Source organism: Geotrypetes seraphini, chromosome 2 (assembly GCF_902459505.1).
Source record: "Geotrypetes seraphini chromosome 2, aGeoSer1.1, whole genome shotgun sequence".
Lineage (NCBI taxonomy): Eukaryota > Metazoa > Chordata > Amphibia > Gymnophiona > Dermophiidae > Geotrypetes > Geotrypetes seraphini.
In genome coordinates this window covers 321,566,024-321,594,019 of record NC_047085.1, presented here as the reverse complement: position 1 = coordinate 321,594,019, position 27,996 = coordinate 321,566,024, and the positions used below count along the sequence as shown (strand labels likewise).

The 27,996-nt window shown below is 44.2% G+C and overlaps 1 protein-coding gene across 4 annotated transcripts in view; it reads left to right on the top strand.

Annotated features, from left to right (window-relative positions):
* The window catches only part of RBMS3 (RNA binding motif single stranded interacting protein 3), a 1,318,368-nt gene that overhangs the window by 1,219,933 nt on the left and 70,439 nt on the right, over window positions 1–27,996 (top strand). For all 4 annotated transcript variants that reach the window (XM_033930140.1, XM_033930137.1, XM_033930138.1 and 1 more), the window contains one exon: window positions 26,449–26,559. In XM_033930140.1, coding sequence (XP_033786031.1) covers window positions 26,449–26,559 — 111 coding nt within the window. The remainder of the gene's footprint in view (window positions 1–26,448; window positions 26,560–27,996) is intronic.

The following is a 27,996-nucleotide window of genomic DNA, read 5'->3' as shown; positions in this document are numbered from 1 at the left end:
CAAAAAGAAACGAGATAGAGGAATAGCAGAGTTTCAGCAGATTGTAATTGTATAGAGCTATGCAGTGTGTTCGCTGTTTAGATAAATTTCATGACAGCAACAAATCCAAATAGCAGACATCTTTTAAAAGAAAAAAAAAGCAATCAGGGCTATAGAATTTACCATACTCATGCAGCTTGTTGTGGTTGCAAGAATTAGCATTTAATTTGTTAAATCAATTTAAAGTATTTTTCTTTGTCATTTGCCAACCAAGGGCAACTGAAAAATGAGAAAAGTGGAAGAAGCAAAAGCTTTCTATCATTGGTGCCATCTAGTAAGCGAGCTATGTAAGAGAGTAGTATTCTGTACGTGTCAAGCTCAATAAATTATCCTTAACATGATGGCAACATCTGTCATGAAACAGTGCTGTCATGCAAAGCTTGGCAAGCTGGTTAAAAAATGCATTTGACAGCATGTTTGCATGATATATGAAGATGATATTGAAGCCTGCTGTTAACAACCAGAATATTTTATATATATTTATATTATTGGATTTTTCATACAAATAACAAAAAGGCTAGGATGTCTGTGTAGCCAGTCTACTAAAAATGTGGATCCTCTCCTACATCCCAGTGGTTTGTTTTGTGCATTTTTCTTTTGGACATGTTTTTCTTTATCATTGGTTCAACAAGATAGATGCACTGAGGACAAATATAGCCAGGAAATGGCCATTTTTGAAACACAAAGAAAGACATTTGAGAATGGTCATGTTTGCTACTTGATTTTTGTGCATGTTCCTTAAAATGTCTATGAACAATACAAAAACCCAAAATGGGGAAGACTGCAAATAGGCAGAAAAAAAAAGTCTCCCCTAGCCCAAAAATAGGAAGAAGGATAGAGGCAACCGAACCAAAAACCAACCTCAAACTAATAATTATTAGTGTGAGTGGAAAACCCTCAGTGTCACAGCTTGCTGAGGGAACAAGTCCCTAAAGCACCAGCTACCACAATCAAAACCCAGGACGGGTATTACTTGTGAAACATCCCTGGGTTTCCCACCTAAATTTACTAGTGCAACAAACGTGCTAAAAGTGAAAAATGAAGTGAAATAATAAATGAAAAAATCACTAGGCAGAAAAATTGGTTCAGCTATCTCTATCCCCCTTCCGAGGGCGAGGAGCGTCCAGAATCACCCGGGCTGGCTCAAACGCAAACAAAATCAAAAAAGACAAAGATACTTAGCTTTTCTGATAAAGTCCAGAGGGCAGAAAAACCAGCTAAGAATAAACCCGTCCAACGGGGCTCCGTTTCGAGGGGGATCCACCCCTCTTCCTCAGGAACTAGCTGAGTAATCCAATTGTGCTCTCAAATGCCAGCCGAAGAGTAAAAAGTCCGGAATGAAAATGGCGCCATTTATGTTTATGTTATAAGTATGAGAAGATGAACACTAACATGGTGGGGCATAATAAGTTATTTAAATTGGTTTGGGGTCCATTAATGGCTTTTGTGGCTTCGTTATAGTTAGTTCTTTCTTATATCCAAGACTGAATCTAGTTGGTGTTGCATTAAGTGTTTGGTGCTTTTATTTTTGCAATTATAATTGCACTCAATTTCTCACAGTATCTTTTATGTGCATTTAAATCACTATGTTGCCTTCTGAACCCTGATCCCAGCTCGTACTATGATCCTGAATCCTTGCAAGGCAATTGCTATGGCCTGCTTCAGGGCCCAAAGTCCTCTTCTTGTTGTAAGCATGTGCAGATGGAGGAAAAAGTAAACATCTATTGGTTTCGTTGCCCCTGATGCAACCTGTATACGGTGAAACAAGATCATGTTGGGCTTCAGCTTTTAATCCCTGGGACTTTATATGTATAAATAAATACTTTTATTGTGATTTTAAGGTCTACTTCTTCTTCCTCTATGTTGGATCTAGTAGACCACTTACCTTGCTGTTTTCTCACTTCAGCATATGCAGATGCACATGTCTTCATGTCAGTATTTCTGCTGTGTTTCATATTTCACTCCTCAAGCACCAACCTTGTGAACTCAGGGCCATGTGACCCCCTAACGCCTAAGGGTTCAACCAAAAAGCAAGTTGCTTCAGTAGGAAGTCACATCTTTATTTTTCCACTGTTGGGGATGCTCAGTCCTGTTACTCTTGCATTGTCTATGACCTCTGCCAGCTCCCCTTCCCAGGGTCCCACTTACTGACAAGAATCCCAAGTACTTGCTTTAGGGTTAACAGATTTTACTATTGTAAAATTCGGACCCATAGCCTCACTGCCGAGATCCGCCCAGTCCCGCTCCGTTCTGCCCAAGTCATGCTCTGTTCCGTCCCAGCCTCGCCCCCCTCAATCGTTCTTGTGCTCGGAGCTGCATCGAGAGGGCATCTGTGAATGCGCAGGTGTGATGCAATGATGTCACATACATGCACACATGCGTGTGACACCACCGCATTGCATCCGCGTATGTGCAGATGCCCTCCCGATGCAGTCCCGAGGTGGAAGCTTTTCAAAACCTGGACAATGTGCTGGGTTTTGAAAAGCCATCCGTTGTTACATAGAAGTTTCTGGACCCCTGTTTGTTTGCAGAAATTAGATAGTTCTAAATCTAATAGATGCTGGCACTGTCATCTTGAAATAGGGACACTGGATCATCTGTTGTTGTATTGTCCTTTGGTACTCAATTTTTGGAGGTCGATATGGGGACAGATTAATACCATACCTGAGTCTTCGATTCCATTGACATATGATGTAGTCATATGTGGGATGACATTGCATATTAAACCCCCATTGGACAGATATTAATGCCTGCTTTTCCTTATTATGACCAGGATAGCCATGCAAATGGTTACTCGCAATTGGAAAAATTGGGATCACCTTAGTTTTATTTTTTGGTGGGCGAATTTATGCTTGTGTTATAAGTATGAGAAGATGAACACTAACATGGTGGGGCATAATATGTTATTTAAATTGGTTTGGGGTCCATTAACGACTTTTGTGGCTTTGTTATAGTTAGTTTTTATCTTTATTTTCTGTTGTTTTAGCACACATCCAGGGGAGGGGGGTATTTCTTTTATTGGATTTTTTCCCCCTTGATGCTGCGGTGAGATCTAGTTGTATAATCAGTATTTTTCTGCCTGTGCTGAGATATTGTCTAGCTGTGTCCAGGAGGGATCCTAGTAGTGTCTCTGTGCTGCAATTGGTTCTGAAACCAGACTGTGTAGGGTAGAGTAAGTTGTGGTTTTCTAGGTAGTTGGTGAGAAGTTTAGCTATGAGGCCTTCCATTAGCTTAACATAAAGTGGTATTGAGGCTGTGGGTCTGTAGTTGGATGGTTGATCTGTTGCTACTTTAGGGTCTTTTAGGATAGGGGTGACAATTTTGCTGAGGTCTTACGGGATAAGGCCGTCTGTGAGCATGTTTTGTATCCATTGTAAGAGGAGAGCGCAGAATATAGTGCTAGAGGTTTTTAACAGGTATGGAGGGCAGTAGTTAAGGTCGCAGGCCGCGTGGCTGTATTTTTTATAGAGTTTGTTAAGGTCGGTCCATTGTATAGTGGAGAAGTGGGACCAGGTTCTGTTTGCTGCAGCTGATTCTTTTTCTGTGGGGGGCATTGTGATCTCTTCTATGTGAGTTGGATTTCTATGTGAGTGAAGGTAGTCCTGGCGGTTGTAATTTTGTTTTTAAAGTATTCAGCTAAAAGGGTGGCTGAAGGGGGTGGAGAGACGTTATTGGCCAGGAAGGGCTTAGTGTCTGTGAGTTCTTTTAGTGATTGGAATAGTTTTTTTGTGTCTTGAATTTCTGTGCCTATTTAGTTGGTATAGTCCATAGTGTGTCCTCTTTTCTTTTAGCTTTTGCTTGAATTGTTGGTTTAGTTTTCTCCGTGATGTTTTAGTGTGTTCTTGGTTGCTTTTTCTCCATTTTCTTTCTAGTCATCTGCATTGTCTTTTGTGTAGGAGTAGTTCATTATCAAACCATTTGTCTGATCATCTGATGATTCTGGGTTTTGTTTGTATTGGGACTAGCTCATCTAAGATAGCTGTACTTAGTGTGCACCATTGTGAGATAAAATTTTTGGGGTTCCTTTCTTGGATTTTTGCATCTGTTTTATTCCAGAATATGGAGGGGTCGATATATTTACGTGATTCATAGGTTAAGCTTTGGGATTTTGGTTTGAGATTGCCTTTGGCCAAGTTGATATTGAAGGTGTATGTGTAGTTGTCTGACCAGAGAGACTGGGACCAATTTCCGTTGGGTCATGAAGACTGCGATGTCAAGTTGGTGGCCTTTCTCATGTGTGGTTGAGGGTCTAAGATCTTGCAGGTTAAGGCTTCAAGGTAAGATAATAGGTTTTCAACTTGTTTAAAGGAATGGTCTTTGAGATGGAGGTTTAGATCTCCTAGGATTAGGTTGTATACTGCCGTTAGTGAGTTTCGGTATATAAAATCTTCAAAATCTGGTCTTGCTGTGTTCCAGTTCCCTTGGTGTTATGTAGCAGAGCATGCAGATTATGGATTCTTTTAGTGTGGAGCATGATAGTTGGCAAGCTATGAGGTCCCTATATGGGGTGGATGTTTTGTCTAGTATGTTTGAGTTTAGGGAGTTTATAACTAGGATGGCCAGACCTCCTCCTCTTTTTTTTTCTCTGCAGACCACCTTTATCTTGTATCCCTGCAGGCAGACTTCAGTAATCCTGGGATCCGAGTCTGAGGTTAGCCAGGTTTTGGTGAGGAAGAGGCAGTCTAGATTCTCAGTTTCTATCTAGTCTCTTATGCGTTCTATCTTTGGACTGAGTGCTCTGATGTTAATGTAGGCACATGATATGTGGTGTATTCTGTTTGAGCACTGTTTGTCATTTTTGGGTGGATGAGTGATCTTGGTTGTGGGTGTGGATTGGTCCTGGGTAGGTTTGTTGGTCTTCTCCCTCATGTTGGTGAAATGATGTGTTGCATGTGGGTCTGGTAGTTAATTATGTTTCTGTCTGCAATGATTCTCCTGGCTGGTGGTGAACTCTGCAGTTAAAATAACTGGTATTGGGGAGATGTTGTTTGCTGTTGCCTTCCAGCTTGTTAGGAGCAAAGTGATCAATAAGACAGTTTGTAATTGTTTTTGTGGTATTTTCATTGTGCAAGATAGGAGGCAAGGGGTGGTTGGGTGTGAGGTAGCTGATGTCTTCTTTTGGTGGTTGTTACTGGCAGATGAATGGATTTTAGTGTGATTGAGTGTGTCATTGGAGCTCATGAGGATCCAGGTGATCTGGGGTGGGCTAGGTCGTCCGATCTGCATCGCAAAGACGGGCCAGAAAGTAGGGATGCAATGGAAGATTTCTTCCTCCTTCCTTTGCCTGCCAGCCATGCATCCAGTGTGTGCCTATATACAGTTATAGAATTACTCTCTATTCCCCAGGTTCTATAGAGGTCATCCAAAGTTGGGCATGCAAATTGATGAATTAATGAGGTGTCAACGATTAATAATTGGAGTTAATTGGCATCAATTTGGATTTGCATACGCATCTATCTAGTTGCTGTTCTATAACATCTGTACATAAATTGCACAGTGTGCAACTCAAAGGGAGTGTGGCCACAGGAGAGGAATGGGCAGGACATGGGTGTTCCCAGAAATTAGATGTGATGTTATAGAACACTGGCTTTCCATGCCCAACCGCCATTAGTTAGGCGATAGGATGTACACCAGGTTTCATCAGGAGTAATTCCTTTTACCCAAGCCTGGATGTGGGAATCACTCTAACTCAGTGGTCTCCAACTCAAACCCTTTGCAGGCCAACATTTTGGATTTGTAGGTACTTGGAGGGCCTCAGAAAAAAATAGTTAATGTCTTATTAAAGAAATGACAATTTTGCATGAGGTAAAACTCTTTATAGTTTATAAATCTTTCTTTTTGGTTAAGTCTTTAATATTGTAATTTATAGCTAAAGAGACATATGATCAAGAAACTGTTTTATTTTACTTTTGTGATTATGATAAATATACCAAGGGCTTCAAAAGAGTACCTGGCAGGCCACGAGTTTGAGCCCACTGCTCTAAATGATATTAAATAAAGGGCTCTTGACATTGAGCACCCTTTATAGAATATGAGTTTAGTGAGGATCTTTCTGGCACCTAACTTTAAATACCATTTACTGAATCCAGTTCTGTGTATGTACATGTATATTTGATAAAATATGGGTGCATATTGCAACTCTGCCCCTGTGCTTCCCAAGCTAAAACTCCAGGGATCAGTGGCATAGCGAGGGTGGGAGGCGTCCTGGGTGGTAGCAGCTCCGCCATGCGCACGTGCCCCTTCCCTACCCCGTACCTCTTTGACTTTGCCGGTACGAGCAGCATCGCCCATCTGCCCATGTCAGCCTCGGCTCTCCATCTGATGTCACTTCCTGGTCCCACTACAAGGAGAGCCAAGGCTGGCGCAAGCAGGGGCGGTGGGGAAGGACCCGGGGGAGGTAGATAGGAAGAGAGGTGCCAACACCCCCTTCAAGATGGCACCCAAGATGGCACACCCCTCCCCCTCCTTACTTTGCCACTGCTATGGATGCTTATGCATGATCTTGGTGATACTGCAAACAAAGCCAGATTTCCTATTCCTAACAGAAACATGGATGGTCTCAGACACAGACATTATCATGAAAGAAATGCTACCACAGGGATACAGAATACTCCCACTATCAAGAAGCTGGAAAAAAGGAGGCAGCCTAGCGATTATACTAAAAGAATCCTTTAACTACTCTAAGACAGACTCCTAAACATCAGGAAACCTAGAAATACTAACTTGCAAAATCACCAACGCCAAACTAAAAGAATCACTGACCACTACTTTATTTTATATCCCACCCAAAAAATGGTCAACTGCCAGAGATTAATTCTTCAAATTTCTAACCGTAAATACACTAAAAGGATCATACAATTTACTTCTGGGGGACATAAACATACATCTAGAACAAAAGGCAAAGCCAGAAGTAACCGAAATTGCCAACTTCCTAATGTCACTCGATTATCCAACTCCAGACACAGAGACAACCCATGAAAAAGGACACAAACTAGACATAATCACTTTCTCTCAAAAAGAAACCATTGATCCAAGAATACAATATTACACAGGGACCTGGAATAAATGCATCTGGTCAGACCACTACATTGGTAATTTCAACCTACACTGGCAAAAAAAGAGCTCTCAAAAGAAACACAAAAGAAAAAACACAAAAACAATAACCAGTCGTGGTAACATAAACCCAACAGAATTCTGGGCTCACTACGAGCTACGTCCCACAACTAATGAAATACATGAAATACAGGAATTCCCAACTAGATGGGAAAAGTTCAGTAAAGACCTCTTAGACCAAATAGCCCCATACCAAGCATACAAAAAGAAAGATAGACCACCAAATGAATGGTTCGACTCAGAGCTCCTAACCAACAAACAGGAATTAGAAAGAATCTGGCAAAAAACAAACAAAGAAATTGAAAAGATAAACTGGAAACAAAAAATGAAAATATACAAAAATCTGATCAAAGAAAAACACACAAAGCACTACGCACAAAAAATTGGTTCAACAAAAATAAACAGTAAAGAATTATTCAAACTAGTAAAAACGCTAACAGACACAACACGAATCCTAAAAAAGGACAATGAGAACACTCCATCCACACAACCCCTAGCTAACTTTTTTAAAAATAAAATCACTGACATAAGAACTACTCTACCTATACCCACAACCAACACACTACAATACCTTGAACCCCACGATCAGACTCCCAGAGCAGACATGAATTGGGATCACTTCGAATTCCCAAACTGGCACCAGTTCCTAAGTTTATTCAACAACTACTCCAAATCTAACTGCCTTCTCAATGAATGCTCCCCTAAAATCATGACAGTCGCCACCCCTATCTTCAAAATGGAACTATTCTCGTGGTTAACAATTTCCCTTACAAACGGAACATTAAGCAAGGATATGGGACACATACTAATTACTCCGATACCCAAAGATCAAAAAACCTCAACAGCACTAACAACCAATTACAGACCCATAGCAAGCATTCCCCTTTTCACAAAGCTACAGGAAGGCTTGGTCAACCTACAACTAACAGACTACCTAGACAAATTTAACCCCCTCAGTGAACACCAATCAGGCTTCAGGAAAGGATACAGCACAGAAACAGTCATAGCTTCCATACTAAACCACCTCTATGATCTTTTTAGCAAAGGCGAAAGCGCACTGATTCTGCAACTTGACCTCAGCAGTGCGTTCGACCTAGTAGACCACGAAATCATGCTACTATGCCTTGACGCAATAGGAATCTCAGGAAAGGTAATGAAATGGTTCCAAGAATTCCTAACAAATAGATCCTACCAAGTAACCAGCAACGGAAACTTCTCCAACCCATGGAAAAACCCGTCAGGGGTGCCCCAAGGCTCCCCTCTTTCTCCCACATTATTCAACATCTACCTCGCATCCCTAGGTCACCTATTACAAAAATTAAACTTAATACACTATATATACGCAGATGATATATCCATCCTAATCCCCTTAAATGACAACACAAATGAAACTACAGATAACCTCTCGCACACAATGACAGAAATTGAAAAGTGGACCACCAGCTTCAAACTAAAACTAAACACAGAGAAAACAACAACAAAATAACGAAAACATCGATAAAAATAAACGGCCATGAATACCCAATCGCCAAAACCATAAAAATACTGGGCATCACTCTAGATACTCACTTAACCATGGCTGACCACATAAACCTACTGGTGAAGAAATGCTTTTACACGCTGTGGAAGCTAAGGACTATAAGAAAATACTTTGACACAACATCCTTCAGATTACTGGTGCAGTCGCTGATCCTATCCACACTAGATTACTGCAACATCACCTACCTGGGTATCCCAAAAAAACAGTACAAAAATTAAGATTAGTGCAAAACACTGCAGTTCGCTTGATCTTCGGACTGAGAAAAAAAGACCACATTAGCCCCTATTACAAGAAATTACACTGGCTGCTTGTGGAAGCGCGAATACTGTTCAAATTCGCTTGCATCTGCTACAAACAAGTCTGAGGCCTGGCACCTTCCTACCTGCAAACTCACTTCACTCTACACAACCCCATATGAACAACCAGAAAAAAAACATCTTTGCATACCCAAAGATCACAGGCTGCAAATACAAATCCTTCCTAGACAGAACCTTCATGTTCCAATCAAACAGACAGCAATCTTGGCTGGGAAACCACATAAATAAAGCCAGAGAGACCTACAACACATTCCGAAAATCAATTAAAACCGCTCTATTTGACAAATTCCTTGCTTAATCAGATGTCCTCGCTCAGGTATTCTTTCCCCTTTCTACCTCAATGTATTATGTAACATCTTTCTTCTCTCATATATTCATGCTTCTCCAATTTACTATGTAACATCCTTCTTCTTGCATTTTGCAATTCGCTGATTGTCCAGTCAGTTTGACTATGGCGGTATAGAAAAATAAAGTTATTATTATTATATTCATGCTTTCTCAGGCATATGCACCCATGCCATTTCATGAGAGACATTTTCCATATGTAAACCCTACTTTATATGTGAAAAAAAGACTCCTGTAGTCCTGTTCAAGGATTTCAAGGTACGTTCTATACAGATATGATAAATGTATGGTCATGAGCTCATTAATTTTGCACATCAGCTAATATCGCCTGAAGACAATACCAAATTGCACTGAGCTGTCTACTGGCATTTATCAATGAGAAAAAAAGTAAGACTGATTAAAAATAGAAGTAGTCATTATACCATGCTGCTTTAAATACTAACCTGCAGGGCTAGAAATTGTAGAGTACATACAATATAAGAAGATGATTTGTTATTTGACACAAAGCAAGTTTATGTAGGAGTACAGGTGGCATTTGTGCTGGAGTATATTGGTTCAGTGTGTCCATGTTGGCCCAAATTCTGTAAACAGCATGTAAATTAGTCGGTGCCTAAAAATGGTTGATTGAGTGCTACTGGAGAAACGAAATTGCGGACAGAGTGGGTCTTGCTTCAGGAGGGAAGAAAGTGCTTTAGACGCTGGAGAAGGAAAGCTGCGGAGTGTTCAAAGACAATTTGGAAGGTATCTTAAGACATGTTCCTGACAGTAGCCCCTCTCCGGAAAGGAATACCTGGTAAACAATGGATTGAGAAGTACAGACGGCCACGTCAGGTGACATGGCAGATGAAGCGTTGTATGATCCGAAGGCTGGAAATTGAAGCAGAGAATGAATACTGGCTGAGCAGATCGTACATGACAAAAGAACAGGAACATGACAATGCAAGATGGATTGTAGATTGGGAAGCTTTGAGAAGCCTTAAGAAATCAAACTTTCCAGCACACAGATGGACCACTTCAATCATCTAAATGTGGCAAAAAAATGGACAAAATCCCCCCCCCCCCAAAAAAAAAAAAGAATTTCTAACTAATACTTGCATCCATGACTTGATTAAGAAAAATGGTAATGGCCACATGTCAATCACACTTAGGTGCCATTAACAGAATCACAGTTATCAGTGCCTAAGAAAAACATAGGTGCCAGTAATGTAGGCCAAGATTTTAAAGGCCTACATTTCTGGCACCTAAGTTTTTGGAAGAATTGCACCTAGTGGCACCGAATGGCACCTAAGGTCATCTCCGCCCCTAAACATGCCTACTTTGACCTTGGGCGCTGCTAGGCACCATGCTGTAGGTACGATTCTTGTGCCTATTTTTTTTAATGGGTATTTAATAGATTTTATTTGGTGTATTCAATTACTGCACCAATTAGAGCCAATTAATGCAATTAAGTTAAGTGCTGGCAGTCACGATCTAGACATCCATTGGTGTCTAACTTTCGGCACTGTATACAGAATACTCCCCATTGTCTAACAGAATATGTGATATAGATTGTCTGTTCACAAAAGTGTGACTTGTATTCCTTGATGACTGGTACATTCTTTTTTTTTTTTTTTTTTTTTTTAAACGTATGTTTATTTCCTGTGGGCTTGGCTATAACAAAAATATAAGTTACAAACAGAATTGTGGCAAAGGCAGAAAATAAAATAAAGAATGTCAAAATGCCTCTGTATTGCTCCATTGTGTGACTGCACCTTCAGTGTTTTATGCAATCGTGATCGTGGTGTCTCAAGATAAAATGGAATTAGAAAAGATGAAGAAAAAGGCAACCAAAATGATAAAGGGTACAAAAGGGTCCCCTTGAGGAAGACTAAAGAAATTAGTGCCCTTTAGGTTGGAAGATTATTGTAATGTGCTCTATCTTTCGATATCCAAGAAAAATCTAAAAAGGTTGCAGATTATCCAGAATACTGCTGTGCGTTTGATTTTTGGACTGAAACGATCCAATCACGTGACACAGTATTACCATAAGCTGCACTGGTTGCCAATAGAGGCAAGAGTGATTTTTAAGTTTGACTCTATCTGTTTCAAGGCTCTCAGTGGGTTATTATACAGTTATCTCATGGATCATTTTATATTTGCCAATAGAAAACATCTACGTGATCTTCGGCTCTTTGATTTTCCTTCTGTCAAAGGATTTGTGTATAAACACTTCTTTAGTAAGATCTTAGCATATCAGGCAGCATTATGGGGTAAACAAATTAGTATGTGTCTTTCTATCTCTACTTCTTATTTGACATTTAGAAAATTAATGAAGAGTGGTCTATTTGGTAAATATTTTAATTAATTCATTGTGTTTATACCGTGTATACTTGTATTTTTATTTTTATTAACCACACATAACCGCGAGGTAGCTGCAGTATACAAGAAATTTTGTTATGTTATGTTAGATATCAGAGTTCTGTAAAATTGCAAGTGGAGTGGAGTTGGGTAAACAACGTGACCATTTATTTTTTTTCATCAAAACGGGACATCTATTAATATTCAGCCCCACCCCCAATCCCACCCTAACCCCGCCCCTAATTTATCCATTCATTTTTCATGTACACACAATATCTTATTAATTCATAATGGTAAACAAAAATTTTTTTAAAAAACACAAAGCACACTGTACGCAGAGAAAATGTTAATTATCATTTTCGAGTTTCAGGGTTTTTTCAAAGATGTCAAGGCAGATTACTTTAAAATATGCAATGTCACCTCAGTAACTATAGAAAAATAGACAAATATAGTGCAAAATATAGACAGCAGATATAAATTCTCAAAATGGACATATTTTATCACTAAATTTAAAATAAAATCATTTTTCCTACCTTTGTTGTCTGGTGATTTCATGAGTCTCTGGTTGCACTTCCTTCTGACTGTGCATCCAATCTTTCTTTCTTTCGTATCCAACATTTCTTTCACAATCCTTCCCCATCCCCTTTGGGTCCAGGTCTCTTTCTCTTTTCCCCTCCCCAGATCCAGTGTCAGTTCTCATTTGTACCTTTGTTCCAGGTATCCCTCTCTCTCCCTCCTCTGTTATGATCTTAAATCTCCCTGTTCTTCCCCAGGGTCTCTCCCCCCTCTGTCTGAACCTCCCATAGTCCTGCATCTGCCTCCTATCTTTCCCCTTTGGTCCAAGCCTTTCTCTCTCTAGTCTTTCTAATGCCCCCCCCTTTCTCTGCCTCTTTCTCACCTTCCTTCCTCCCTTGCTCCTTCCCTCTCAGCAGATTTTATCATATCTCTCTCCTCCTTTTCTCCCCTCAGATCTGGTATCTGTCTCATACCCTTGCCCCCCTGCTCAGGCATCTCTCTCTCTTCGCTCCCTTCATCCTGTTCTTCCCTGTACTTCCTTCTCAATTTATTTTCTGCCTCTGTCTAAATTCTTTCTTACTATTCAGTCCTCAATTTCCCTCTTTCATTGTGTCTACCTATAGCTTGCCACCTCTTTCCCTCACCCCTTCCAGTATCTAACTCTATCCTCTTCCCTCAATCCAGCATGTGCCCTTTTTTCTTTCTCCTCCCCACTTCCTTCCACCGTCTGCTCTGCCCACTTCCATTCAGTCTGCCCCCCTCTCCCCCACACTTCTATTCAGTGTCTGTCCTTCCTCTCTCCCCATACTTCCATTTTTTGTTTGTAGCTCCTCTCCCCCACACTTCCATTCAGTGTCTGTCCCTCCTCTCCCCATTTCCATTCTGTGTTTGTCCCTCCTCTCTTCCACACTTACATTCAGTGTCTATCCCCCTCTCTCTACCCCTTCCATCAATTGTTCACCCTCTGTTTCGCCCCTTCCATTCTCTGCCCTTTCCATCCAGTGTCTGCCCTCTCTCTCTCTTCCATATGGTATTTTCCCTCTTTCTATGCTCCTTCCATAAACTGTCTCCTTTGTACATGATTCATTTCAGCTTCACCCCCCTCTCCATTTTCTGTCTCTCTGTGCTCTGGAATCTCTCTCTTCTCCTTTCCTTCCTTCCTTCCCACTCCATCCCATGGTATGGTGTCTCTATTTCCTTCCCTTCCCTCCCCCATGCCCTGGCATCTCTCTCCCTCCATGCTCTGGCACCTCTTCTCCCTCTGGTCTGGCATTTGTTTCCTGGCATATTTCTCCTCTCCTTCCAACTCCCCCTCCCCTCCATTATATGGCATCTCCTCTCCTTCCTTTCTCTCCCTCCCTCCCTCCTTCCTTCCTTTCCTATGGTCTGGCATCTGTCTCCCTTCCCCCCCATGCCCTGACATCTCTCCCTCCCCCTCCATGGTCTAGTATCTCCTTTCCTTTCTCTCCCTCCCATGGACTTGGCATCTCTCATTCCTCTCCCTTTTCCTTCTTCCTCCTTCTGTGTCAGCATGCCCCATGTCCAGCATCTCCCACCTGTCTTCCTACTCACGTCATATCTGAGTTTTTTTTACTTCACCCTACAACCTCCATTTCCAGCATTTTCCTGTGTTCCTTTTTTTCTTCCTTATCTGATTTAGCAGCTTTCTCCCCTTTCCTGAGCTAGCTAACCCATCATCTTCCCACATCCCATTCCAGTACCTCCCCTTTTTTCCCCAACTTAATAGGCTGGTATAGAAGTCCCTCAGGGATTCAGCCCTCAGCTTAATTTAGAGGTGAGTGTTCCAGTGCTGCTGCGAGACTGGAGGTGATTCTTAGCTGACATCAGCCCTGCCTTTGGCTGCGGTACCACTAAAGTGGATGGTAAAAACTAAGACAGAAGCCACGGGACTTTTCCACGCCTGTATCGCTCTAAGTTCTGCCGATCTCAATCCAACCCCCCTCTGAAGTGACTTCTGTTTTTGAGGGATGGAATCAAGATCGGCAGAACTTAGAGCAATGCAGGCAAGTGGAAAAGTCCCGTGGCTTCTGTTTTAGTTTTTACTGTCCAGTTTAGCATTACCAGCACAGCCGAAGGCAGGGCTGTTGTCAGCTAAGAATCGCCTCCAGTCTCGCAGCAGCACTGGAACACTCGCCTCTAAATTAAGCTGAGGGCTGAATCCCTGAGGGACTTCTATACCATCCTGGCCTATTAAGTTGGGGAAAAGAGGGGAGGTACTGGAATGGGATGTGGGAAGATGGTGGGTTGGCTGACTAAATGAGCTGCCTGGATTGAGGGGCCCCCTTGCCATCTCCTAATGCCGGCCTTGAGAATAGGGAGGGTGATTCCGGACCTGGCGGCCCCCCCTGACCATTTCGGGCCCTAGGCCCATGCGTATTCTTTAATCCGCCCATGGCTGCGGTGGACTGGGGTTTGATTGGCGCTGTAGGGAGGGAAGGAGGGAGGCATGCTTTAGTGCGGCAGGGAGGGAGGGGAAGCGATCGCCGGTCCATTGTCCCCGCGCACAGCTTCGGGACGCTGTCCCTGAAAATGGGACATTTTGGCATCCCGAAGCGGTGGGTCAGGACAACGGGACAGTCGGTCCCATAACGGGACGGTCCCATTGAAAACGGGACATATGGTCACCTTATGTAAACATGAATTGATTACAAGGCTTATTGTTATTAGTGTTGACTTGTTTTTATTTGTAGCTCTGCATTGCTGTGACATGGTGTTCCTCAGTTCTTTAGTAGAAGCCTTGGCCCTTACAATTTGAGAATTTCAGTTGGGAACCATCTGTTATTGAAACGTTTGAGCTACTAAACCGTGAGCTGTATTTCTTGTGACAGTTTTTGCCTAGTTTCCATTTTATGTTCGCAAGGGCAGAGGGTATCATTCATTAAGGAGATCATTATAAAATGGGCCCTGTGCAAGAAGATCCATTAGTAAATGATCCCTTAAGAGAGTTAAATTCACAGTGTAGAGATGATTGAAAACTCCCTTCAGCTAAAGGTCATCTGCTAGGATATCATTTCTAGTTCCTGAGAAATAGTCTTTCGCACAAATCTTTACTACAATAAATTGACAAGTACATTGCAGGCAATACATTTTCATAAGATTAGGTGGGACTTACTTGGATACACACAGAGACTTGGAGAGGGGACCTTTTGTGTGTGTGTCTAAATTAGTTTTGTCCATCAGGTTGGTCCTGCAGGAGATTGACTGGGGATGATGCCTATGCAGGAAAGGAATATAAATACACATATTGCATTTGTTCTATAAAAGCAGCATATGTACTTATCTCCCTTTGCAAAATTACCTCCAAAATGTTGACATACAATGTTACACCTGCTTTGAAGAATAAGAGCATCAGCTGTTCAATAATCCCCTTCCCCTCCTTGTATGTCTGTTTTGGTATGTGTATTTCTAGGCCATGTTGATGTCATATTTAAAGAGGTACAAATATTTTTATGGTCTTGTAAACCACTATGATGTCAATTTTAGTTTGAATGGTCATATGTAAAACATTTTCAATAAAGAGTTTTAAATAAGTGATGCAAACTGGTCATTGTCAGGGGAGGAGAGAGAAATTGCTGGTCTCTTCTTTTCTGGAATTGTCAGGAAATCCTACAGTGAGGTCATCAAGGAGGAACCTAGTCTCTCTTGCTGAGTGCTACAGCATTCGGCCGCAGGGCATAGCTGACAAGACATATCCAAAGGGACATATCCTGTCCCTTGGGAGCCCCTTGGAGCACTAATGAGCTGAATTATCTTGAATCCTGGTGCATATAGGGTCCAAACTAAGGACATTTAACAAGACGGAGATTGTATCAAACCAATCTGGACAATTTCTTGGTTGGATGACCAGACTGGATGACCAATTTCTTGATTGGGGCGCATACTGAATGTGATGTGCTTAGGTTTCAGCAAAGCTTTCAATACTGTTCTACATAGGAAGTTCAGGTGGACTACAAGAACTGGACTACAAAATGGTTACGTGGGCTGAAATATAATTCACTCTGCAAAAATAAAAGTGATTAGTCGAATGCGCCAAGGTTTGGTCCCAGGAACCTTTTCTTACTCTTTCTGTGGCATAGTAGTTAAAGCTACAGTTTCAGCACCCTGAGGTTGTGGTTCAAACCCACACTGTTCCTTGACACTGACCCTGGGCAAGTCACTTAATCCCCCCACCAGTACAGACAGGGAAAAATGCTTGAGTACCTGAATAAATTACTGTAAACCATTCTGAGCGCCCCTGGGAGAACGGTATAGAAAATTTGAATAAATAAATAAAAATAAATAAATAGATAGGGTTTTCCTTTTTTGTCAATATCTTAAAGAATTGCAACATAATTGACTTTTCTGAGGAAGTAAACAGAATGAAGTGGATACTAAGGAAGCTTGAGAAGTGGAAGTTTGCTTTGTAGTTAAGATTCAAACTGCAGAATCATTCAGTGGGAGAATAGAAATCTGAGAGAGCAATACACAATGGGGCATTAAATATTGGTATACATTGATCAGGAAAATGCCTGAACTTGATCATGTCAATGATCTCATCAATTTTTTTACGGATAGTGATCTCAAAGTAACAAAACAATGTGATAAGGCAGTGTCTAGAGCAGTGGTTCCCAAACCTGTCCTGGGGGACCCCCAGCCAGTCAGGTTTTCAAGATATCCCTAATGAATATGCATGAGAGAGTTTTGCATATAATGGAAGTGACAGGTATGCAAATCTCTCTCATGCATATTCATTAGGGATATCTTGAAAACCTGACTGGCTGGGGGTCCCCCAGGACAGGTTTGGGAACCACTGATCTAGAGCCTGAGGGATGCTAGTTTGCATTGGAGATACATAAGCAGTAATACTAATGCAAGCAGTAATACTAACGCAAGCTCGATGGAGGCGCTAGCGTTTAGCATGTGCGGTATTGTAGCGCGCACTAAAACTGCTAACGCACCTTTGTAAAAGGAGTCCTTTGTGTTCTCTTTTTTTTATTATTATTATTTTTCTTTATGCAATTTTCAATTAACAATACAAGGATACAGGGAACATAGAAGCAATGACAATTCAAATGCAATTATCACACAGGAAAACTATGATAAAATTCTATCCCTATGCCCACAAAAGAGGGGCATGTAGATTACAGAAAAAGGGAAAACATAAGAAATGGTATTAATATTCTACTTCCATACTTAGCTCAATCTACTTGGAATTTCTACCCTTGGTTGAGACAAACTGATCCTCTTTTTAGTAGAAAATTTTTTAAATATTCATGGTCAAAATTAAGATAGGTAATCATGCATTTACAATGATAACAAAGAACAAAAGAATACACCATGGACTCCTTTTACAAAGGTAAGTTACGGCCTTAGCGCGCGTGCTAAATTGCCACGCACGCTAGCCGCTACCGCCTCTTTTTAAGTATGCGGTAATTTTTCAGCTAGCGCACGCTATAGCATGCGAAAATCTTGTGCGTGCGCTAAAAACACTAGCGCACCTTAGTAAAAGGAGCCCCAAGTGAACAAACTTCTATGTGCATTACTTTTTGTTCTCTTGACACAAATTTGCTTGTCCTCCTTGGTCCTAGACAAATCCACTTTGAATCCACTAGACCATTGTTCTTCAATCGCCGGTCCGCGGACTGGTGCCGGTCCACAGGAAATTTCTGCCAGACCGCACAAGGCTGGCAAGATTAAGGTGACCATGGGTCCCATTTTCAGACCTCCTGTCCTGTTGTCCCCACACACAGCTTCGGGACGCCAAAATGTCCCATTTTCAGGGACAGCATCCTGAAGCTGTGCTCGGGGACAACGGGACAGGCGATCATTTCCTGTCCCTACCTGTCGCGCGCAAAAAAAAAAGTCTCCCTTCTTCCTTTCATCCAGTCTGCTATCTTACCGCCCTGCTGCTGCTACTGCTAAAGCCAACAGGAAGTTTTCTTTTCGACATCAATTCTGACGTCGGAAAGGACGTTCTGGGCCAGTCAATTGCTGCCTAGCTAGCCCAGAACATCCTCTGAAAAGAAGATTTTGTGTTTGCTTTAGCAGTAGCAGCAGCAGGGCAGTAAGATAGCAGCGGACCGGGGAAAGGAAGAAGGGAGGCTTTTTTTTTTTTGCGCAGCAGGGAGGGAAGGAGGTAGGCAGGCAAGCAGCCTGGCTTCGGGGGTGGGAGTGGGATAAAGTCTGGAAGGCAGTGAGAGGGACATAAGAAGGAGGCACTGGGGGCACTAAAAAATGGGAAGGATGCACTGGGGGCACTAAAGACAGGAAGGGGCACTAAGGACATGGGAAGGAGGCACTGGGGGCACTAAAGACATAGGAAGGGGCACTAAAGACATGGGAAGGAGGCACCGGGGCACTAAGGACATAGGAAGGAAAGTGAGAGGGAATAGAAAGGGACAATTCTTGGGCCTGGGTGCAGAAAGAAATAAATGAAAGAAAGGTTACACAGACAGAAGGAAACACAACTAGAGACTCATGAAATCACCAGACAGCAAAGGTAGGAAAAATGATTTTATTTTCAATTTAGTGATCAAAACGTGTCAGTTTTGAGAATTTATATCTGCTGTCTATATTTTGCACTATATTTGTCTATTTTTCTATAGTTACTGAGGTGACCGAGCTCGCGGAGATGGGGTGGAAAAAGAGTTTTTAAATTTTAGTCCTAGTAGTTTGCCAGTCCACAAAATAATTCTTTTATTTCTGCCGGTCCACGGGTGTAAAAAGGTTGAAAAACACTGCACTAGACACACAGCTTTTTATTTTCTCTCACCCAGACTCTGGGATGATCTTCTCCTCTCTAAATTCAAAGTAGTCCTTATGACTCACTATTTCCAATTAACTTATTTATCGAGAAGGAGGAATTGGTTGTATCCTGTAGACGTGAGCGGCTGGACAGTTTGACTGTGTCTTGTATGTCTGGTTTTGCTATCCTATATTGCAAATGGCATGCCTTTCTTATTTTAATTTATGTAATACAAACTTTACAGTAATGCTGTAAATCAGTGTTCTTCAACCTCTTTACACCTATGGACTGGCGGAAATAAAAGAATTATTTGGTGGACCGGCAAACTACTAAGATTGAAATAAAAACCACTACCCTCTGCATCCTTGTCCCTTTGTACCCCTGTGATCAGTATTGCCCTTCTGTGTCCCCATCCCTTTTCCATCCAGCATTCCCCCTCTGTGTCTTGTCCCTATTCTCCATGCACAGCATCTCTTCTCTGGGCATCATCTCTCTATTCTTTTCTGCATGGAACCCAGGCCCCCCACCCTATGGCTTGTATGCCTTCCTTGCTCTCCCCCTGTTGTTCCCGTAGCATCTCTCCCTCCCTGAGTCCACTGTCCCCCGTCCACCAATTCACTTTCTCTGCCCTCTTTTCCAATGCCCTCCCCACAGTCCAGCAGCATTTCTCCTTCTCCCTCCCTCCCTCCAGGTCCAATAGCAGCTCTCCCTTTCTTTTCCTCTGTCCAGCAGCAGCTCCCCCTTCACTATCCTCCATCTCCAGTCCAATGTGGCAACTCCCCTGACCAGCAAAAGCAGTGCCCCCTCCCCCCAACTAGCTCTAGTGTCTAGCTCTCCTTCCCCCTTTCTACCAGTAACAGCTTCCCTTTCCACCTCCAACTCATAGCAACAGCACCTTCCCTTACCCGGACTAGCAGCAGTTCAGTGTTTTAACTTGCCTGCAGCAGTGTCAGTAGCATCAGCACAACGATTCACTTAGGCGGCCTTGGGTCCTTTGATGGGTCACACCCACCTCTGAGGAAAGAGGAAGTTGCTTCATCAGAGGCGAGCCGCGACTCAGCAAAAGCCCAAAGGCTGCCTGAATGAATCACTGCGCTGACGCTACTGGCACTGCTGCAGGCAAGTTAGAATACTGAGAGCTGCTGGGAGGGGAGGGGAGGGGAGAAAGCCACTGTTAGTCTGGAGGCTGGGAAGAGAGCCACTGCTATTCCGGGAGAGGGAAGAGGGAAGCAAAACGCCGGCTGATGCACAGGAGGGAGGGAGACATGTGGGTACCCAGCTCATCGGGCCCCCCTGATCTCCTCAGGCCCGAGGCGTGAACCAGCAGGAAATTGTTGCAGACCGACATTAGTCCACAGACCAGCGGTTGAAGAACACTGCTGTAAACCACTTAGATTTTCTTGCTTGGTTTCAATTAACAATAAGCTATAATGCCACATATAGGTCTTTGATAGAACCTCATCTAAAATATTACCATACCATACTTTTTTACCACAAATGTCAGCCTAGATTCAATGTGGTTTATAACAAGATTAAGAACAAGACATGAACATTGAATGAGGATAAGAGGTAGGCACCTGAGATTTTGTAGTCTCAGGATATTGGGGGATGCCGGGATGGAGGGAGTGGGCATCTCTCCTGCCAGGGATATAGGGTGGGTGCTGGCAGGAGGGATTGGGCATTTCTCCTGCCAGGGTTGTTTCAGAGTTTGCAGCAGGGCATCCCTCCTGCCACAGACAATGTGGGGGGTTCAGGGGTGACTGAAGTTGGGGGTAGGTATCTCTCCTGACGGCTAATTTGCAGTGGGGTTCAGGAGTTCCTTGCCGCTGCCACTCAGCTGATCGTAGCAGGGAGATTCTCTTGCAATGTGATTCTCTAAATAATAATAACTTTATAATAATAATAACTTTATTTTTGTATACCGCATTACCATGGAAGTTCTATGCGGTTAACAGATGAAGAGACTGTACATTTACAGTGAAGTTACATTTTTTTTTTTTTTTGGCATAGCAACATTTATATTTTCACCGACGCTACATTTACGGTGAAGTTATTTTTCAGCTAGGTTACAAATTGCAGAGAAGTTACATTTGCTGTAAATAGCACCTGTGACATGGGCGCTGGTTAGAGAATTGGGGTGGTTAGGCATCTCTCCATTAGGACGGACATGATTCTGTATAGGACGTCCATGTGCGATTCTCAAAAGCCGCTTAGGTGGCTGGTGAGACAGGGCATCCTATGAAGAATCAGGCCCTTAGTAATGGACAGCTTCTGGAGTTCTGGCAGGAAAGAAATGGTGTGTTATTCCAGAAAACAAATATGATGGATATTAGAAAAGTTTAGTAAAAAAGCAAGTTAAACAATGTAGTCTCTGGTGACGGCTATACATGTAGTCGAGTGATTTTTCAGGTTTTTTGTAAGCTATTTTTCCCACGATGAAAGAGCCTGGAACTCTTGATCACATGCTTCTTCACTGCACTATGGTTCATTCCTTTTGGATTCGTATATGGGACACTATAAAATCTATTACCAAATGTTCAGAAGATATTTCCATGGACATTATAATCCTTCGTTCTCAACACCCTTGTTTCGCACTATCAAACTGTCCTCCTAAACTCATTGACACCATGTTTGTGACAGCTCTTATGCACATTTTGAAAAATTGGAAGTCATCCACACTACTAGACTACACCTTTTGGTGGAACTCTTTGAGCATGTACCACAAATTCGAATCATATGCATATGAAAAGAACATGATATCCCGTTTCTCTACAAATTTGGTGCGAAATAAATCACCTTGGTCATTCTTAGATTCATATGTTCACTCTGCCTCATAGACACTTCTGCCTCTCTCTCTTTCTCTCTCTCTCTCTCTCTCTCTATCTCTCTCTTTTTTTTTTTTTTCTCTTATTTCATCATCTCTGCTTCTCTATCCTTTCTATTTCTTTTCTTAGCAGTTTCAAATACAGTGGTGCCTCGCATAACGGACGCCTCGCACAGCGAACGCTGCGCACAACGAACTTTATGTCTTGATTCGTACAACGAACTTCGTTTCACACAACGAAGTCGCCCGAGCTGCATCCTTCCGCGCAGGCACTGCGCTTAACTGCCCTCTCTCCGCCTGGCTCCCTCTTGCCCCCCCCCGACTCCCCGACACGATCGGGGCAAGAGGGAGCCCAAGCCCTCTTGCCCCCCCGACTCCCCGACACGATCGGGGCAAGAGGGAGCCCAAGCCCTCTTGCCCCCCCCCCGACTCCCCGACACGATCGGGCCAGGAGGGAGCCCAAGTCCTCCTGGCCACGGCGACCCCCTAACCCCACCCTGCACTACATTACGGGCAGGAGGGATCCCAGGCCCTCCTGCCCTCGACGCAAACCCCCCTCCCCCCAACGACCGCCCCCCCCCAAGAACCTCCGACCGCCCCCCAGCCGACCCGCGACCCCCCTGGCCGACCCCCACGACACCCCCAACCCCCTTCCCCGTACCTTTCTGTAGTTGGCCGGACAGACGGGAGCCAAACCCGCCTGTCCGGCAGGCAGCCAACGACGGAATGAGGCCGGATTGGCCCATCCGTCCCAAAGCTCCGCCTACTGGTGGGGCCTAAGGCGCCTGGGCCAATCAGAATAGGCCCGGGAGCCTTAGGTCCCTCCTGGGGGCGGGGCCTGAGGCACATGGGCCCAACCCGACCATGTGCCTCAGGTCCTGCCCCCAGGAGGGACCTAAGGCTCCCGGGCCTATTCTGATTGGCCCAGGCGCCTTAGGCCCCACCAGTAGGCGGAGCTTTGGGACGGATGGGCCAATCCGGCCTCATTCCGTCGTTGGCTGCCTGCCGGACAGGCGGGTTTGGCTCCCGTCTGTCCGGCCAACTACAGAAAGGTACGGGGAAGGGGGTTGGGGGTGTCGTGGGGGTCGGCCAGGGGGGTCGCGGGTCGGCTGGGGGGGCGGTCGGAGGTTCTTGGGGGGGGCGGTCGTTGGGGGGAGGGGGGGTTTGCGTCGAGGGCAGGAGGGCCTGGGATCCCTCCTGCCCGTAATGTAGTGCAGGGTGGGGTTAGGGAGTCGCCGTGGCCAGGAGGACTTGGGCTCCCTCCTGGCCCGATATTGTCGGGGAGTTGGGGAATCGGCGGGGCAAGAGGGCTTGGGCTCCCTCTTGCCCCGATCGTGTCGGGGAGTCGGGGGGGCAAGAGGGCTTGGGCTCCCTCTTGCCCCGATCGTGTCGGGGAGTCGGGGGGGGCAAGAGGGCTTGGGCTCCCTCTTGCCCCGATCGTGTCGGGGAGTCGGGGGGGCAAGAGGGCTTGGGCTCCCTCTTGCCCCGATCGTGTCGGGGAGTCGGGGGGCAAGAGGGCTTGGGCTCCCTCTTGCCCCGATCGTGTCGGGGAGTCGGGGGGGCAAGAGGGCTTGGGCTCCCTCTTGCCCCGATCGTGTCGGGGAGTGGGGGGGCAAGAGGGCTTGGGCTCCCTCTTGCCCCGATCGTGTCGGGGAGTCGGGGGGGCAAGAGGGCTTGAGCTCCCTCTTGCCCCGATCGTGTCGGGGGTGCCAGGGACCACACGGAGTCACCCACCGTACCACCCGATTCGGGTAAGCGCAGGTATCGGTGGGTGGCTTATTTGCGGGGGGGGGTGCCTTATTTTACATTTTTTTCTAAAAAGGGGGGGCTGTCTTATTTGATGGCCCTGCCTTATCATCGGGGAAACACGGTAGAAAAAAAAAAAAATGAACAGTTAAGTCCCAGTTTTTGCCGCTGAGACTCTGCCCTCTCTCACTGTAAAATTAGACTCTACTTAGTCTGTCTTTAAATTTAAAAAATGTGTGTTGTTTTAAAAAACAATTATGTTTTTAGATGTATCTAAATAAAAATAATAACCAAAAATTTATCTTTTTTTATGTCATCTTAGCATATTTTATGCTGCAGAACGAATTATTTTTTTTTACATGTATTCCTATGGGAAAACGCGTTTCACATAACGAACGTTTCACATAACAAACTTGCTCCTGGAACCAATTAAGTTCGTTGTGTGAGGCACCACTGTACTTTGAATTCTTCTTACTAGTCTGTTATATGCAAATGAATGAAATTATGGTTTCTCTTGTTTATACATCACTATTTTTTTATTCAATCTTTATGTACTTGAACTGCTTTTTGTATATTATTTATAATATTCAATAAAATTATTGAAATAAAAAAAGGAAAAAATTGAAAACTCACTGGACTAAGTGTATAGCTCTTGATAGAGTCTACGTTGTTTAACTTTTCAAACCACCATCATATAAACAGTGGGTTCTTGTGAATTTAATGGTAGGAAAGCTAAGGGATAAATAGGCTTCAGTCTATAAGGTATGAAATTGTGCTTTGATGAGCTAAGGGTTCACATCTGTGAAGAGTCATGTAGATTTGATTGTATGGTGTTGAGGGAGGAAGAGGGTATGATGGTTTAGGAAGAATGGAGATGAGAGGTTATAAGTATATGTATTGTAGTATTTGATTTGTAATGAGAGTAAGATGGGGTGGGAAGAAATTATAGAATTATGTTATTTTATTATTTTAAGTTGCTTCAAACATGTGTTAGATGAAGTACGCCATCAAGTGGAATAAAGAAATAATTTGTATTCAGATAAATAATTTACAACACATGTAAAGTTTAAAAAGCAAGAATGTTGGTGGGACATCTAAGAAGCCCACAAATGTTATATTTGATCTGAAAAAAAAATAAACAAGGCTCAGCCTATATATAGTATTGTAGCATGTGTGGTACAGGGGTAAGAGCTACAGCCTCAGCACCCTGAGACTGTGGGTTCAAATTCCTCGCTGATCCTTGTGACCCTGGGCAAGTCACTTAATCCCCTCATTGCCCCAGGTACACTAAATAGAGTTTGAGTCCACTGGGACAGATAGGGAAATATGATAAAGTACCTGAATGTAAACCACTTAGGATATAAGTGGTATCTGCTATAATAAAACCCTTAACGCACATGTGCACTTCAAACTCCGTGTGTCCATGATACGTGACTCCGTGCCACACATGCGCAGTGCCTGCCTCAGCAGATTTCCTGCCCCGATCTCTGACACCAGCTGACTTTCTGACTATGCTGCCGCTGCTGGAACACCTCTTCTTCTCACACCTAGACCAGCAGCAGCAGCAGCCACGCAGGGCATTTACTAGGCCGGCCCACTTCGATAATGCTAGGCGGGCCAGCCTAGCAAAAGCTCTAAGGCTGCCCAGACTAGCGGTTGCTTGACAGGGGGAGCAGGGAAGGGGTGCTACTGGACAGGGGGAGTAAAAGGAAGGGAGAAGGGCTACTGCTGGACAGGGGGAGCAGGCAAGGGGTGCTTCTGGACAGGGGGAGGTAAAAGGAAGGGAGAAGGCTACTGCTGGACAGGGGGAACAGGGAAGGGGTGCTTCTGGACAGTGGGAGGTAAAAGGAAGGGAGAAGGCTACTGCTGAACAGGGGGAGCAGGCAAGGGGTGCTGCTGGACAGGGGGGGAGGTAAAAGGAAGGGAGAAGGCTACTGCTGGACAGGAGAAGCAGGGAAGGGGTGCTGCTGGACAGGGAGGAGAGACAGAAAAAAAGAAAGACAGACTGACAGTGGGCAGGGAGAGAGAAAGAGACAGAGAGACAGGGGACCAGGGAGAGAGACAGAAAGAAAGAAAGGGGGCAGGGAGAGAGAAAGACAGACATACAAAAAGAAAGAAAGAAAGAAAAAAATGCCTATGTGTACACATCTAACGGGTTAAAAAACTAGTATAAATAATTAAATAAATAAATAAATGCCATGTGTAAAAAATGCATGATTTTATTTTTCAGAAGTAATGAACCCAATATTGCTGTCTAATTGGAGCTGCCTTGAAATGTTTTTATTAGTGCTTGATGCAGCAATTTTTTTTTGTTTTTGTTTTGCTTTTCTGGTTGATGCTAGCGAAGCATGCATTTAGGGCCAGATTCTATAAACGGCGTTTAGCTAGGTTTATAGGCGTACTGCTAGGTGTCATTTATAAAATCCCACCTAGGTGTGCTTAGACATTGCTAGGCATCCTGGAGGTTGACGCCAGGTCAGGTTTTACTGGGCCTAATTTACTGGCACCTAACTCGGACACCTAACGATGCCTAAGTCACCCATGCCTATTCTCTGCCCCTACCATGCCTACTTTTCAGGTAGGCATCATCAGGAGTTAGAAGGCATCTAGACTTAGGCATCACTAGGTGTTATGTGGAATTTCATGCCTAACTTTATAATTTAAAAAAAAAATAATTATTCAATTAACTTCAATGGTGCGGTCAACAATCACATAATTTAACCTAATTGATTTGATTTAGTTTAGGTGCAGATTTTAGTTAGGCATCGCTAGGTGGCCTCAATTACAGCACCTAGAGGTGCCTGGGTTGAGTGTCATTTATAGAATCAGGCCTTTAGCATTTAATATGAACATGTTATTTTAAGATTCGATCCCTATTTAACTGTATTAGTACAAAGAAATATTATCCTGATCTTTGTATTTGTAGGGTGCTGTGATCACGCCGACAATGGACCATACTATGTCAATGCAGCCGGCAAATATGATGGGCCCTCTGACACAACAAATGAACCACCTCTCCTTAGGCACAACAGGAACGGTAAGTGGACATCTGCAATGGTATTCTCAAAGGTCTTGGGTGATAACTAGTCCTATGTACCTGTCAAAGCACCGTAATGCTGATGGATTTCTACAGTGGCGTACCTAGCATATGTGACACCTGGGGACCATCATTTTTTGACACCCCCACCCCATCTATATGAAAAATATGATTTTTTGTAACAATCCACATATCGCACAAGAGTGTACCTAGGAAAAAGCAGCATCTTAAACACTGCAGTGAGCACTAGAACACCAACACATACATTGTAAAACTAAACAAGCCAGATCCCGCACAGTCAATTGATCCTGCAGTCAATGCCAATTGAAAACTATGTTCTTTACATACACACAGAACAGAGATACACTCTTGCCCAATATGGAATAATCACAAACTAAAAATAGAAATATGTAGACAAAAGTTAAACTGAACCGCCAAGAAACCAGACTCTGCAAACAATGCAACACCACAACACCACAAAAACAGTAACATATGTCCTCTAATACAGTGCAAAATATAAAGTCAGTAGATGTAAATTTGAAAAAACTTATACATAACAATCACCACTTTACAAATTAACAAATAAAAATAAAACAAATAATGAGAAATAAAAAAATACCATTTTATTGGACTACCGTATTTTCGCGGATATAACGCGCGCGTTATACGTGATTTTACGTACCGCGCATACCCCTCGCGCGTTATATGCCTGAGCGCGGTATAGAAAAGTTTTTAAACATAGTTCCCACCCCGCCCGACGCCCGATTCACCCCCCCAGCAGGACCGCTCGCACCCCCACCCCGAACGACCGCTCGCACGCGCTCCCACCCGCACCCGCATCCACGATCGGAGCAAGAGGGAGCCCAAGCCCTCTTGCCCGGCCGACTCCCCGACGTCCGATACATCCCCCCCCCCGGCAGGACCACTCGCACCCTCACCCCGAAGGACCGCCGACTCCCCAACAATATCGGGCCAGGAGGGAGCCCAAACCCTCCTGGCCACGGCGACCCCCTAACCCCACCACGCACTACATTACGGGCAGGAGGGATCCCAGGCCCTCCTGCCCTCGACGCAAACCCCCTCCCCCCAACGACCGCCCCCCCCCAAGAACCTCCGCCCGTCCCCCAGCCGACCCGCGACCCCCCTGGCCGACCCCCACGACACCCCCACCCGCCTTCCCCGTACCTTTGTGTAGTTGGGCCAGAAGGGAGCCCAAACCCTCCTGGCCACGGCGACCCCCTAACCCCACCCCGCACTACATTACGGGCAGGAGGGATCCCAGGCCCTCCTGCCCTCGATGCAAACCCCCCTCCCCTCCAGCCGACCCGCGACCCCCCTGGCCGACCCCCACGACCCCCCCACCCCCCTTCCCCGTACCTTTGGAAGTTGGCCGGACAGACGGGAGCCAAACCCGCCTGTCCGGCAGGCAGCCAACGA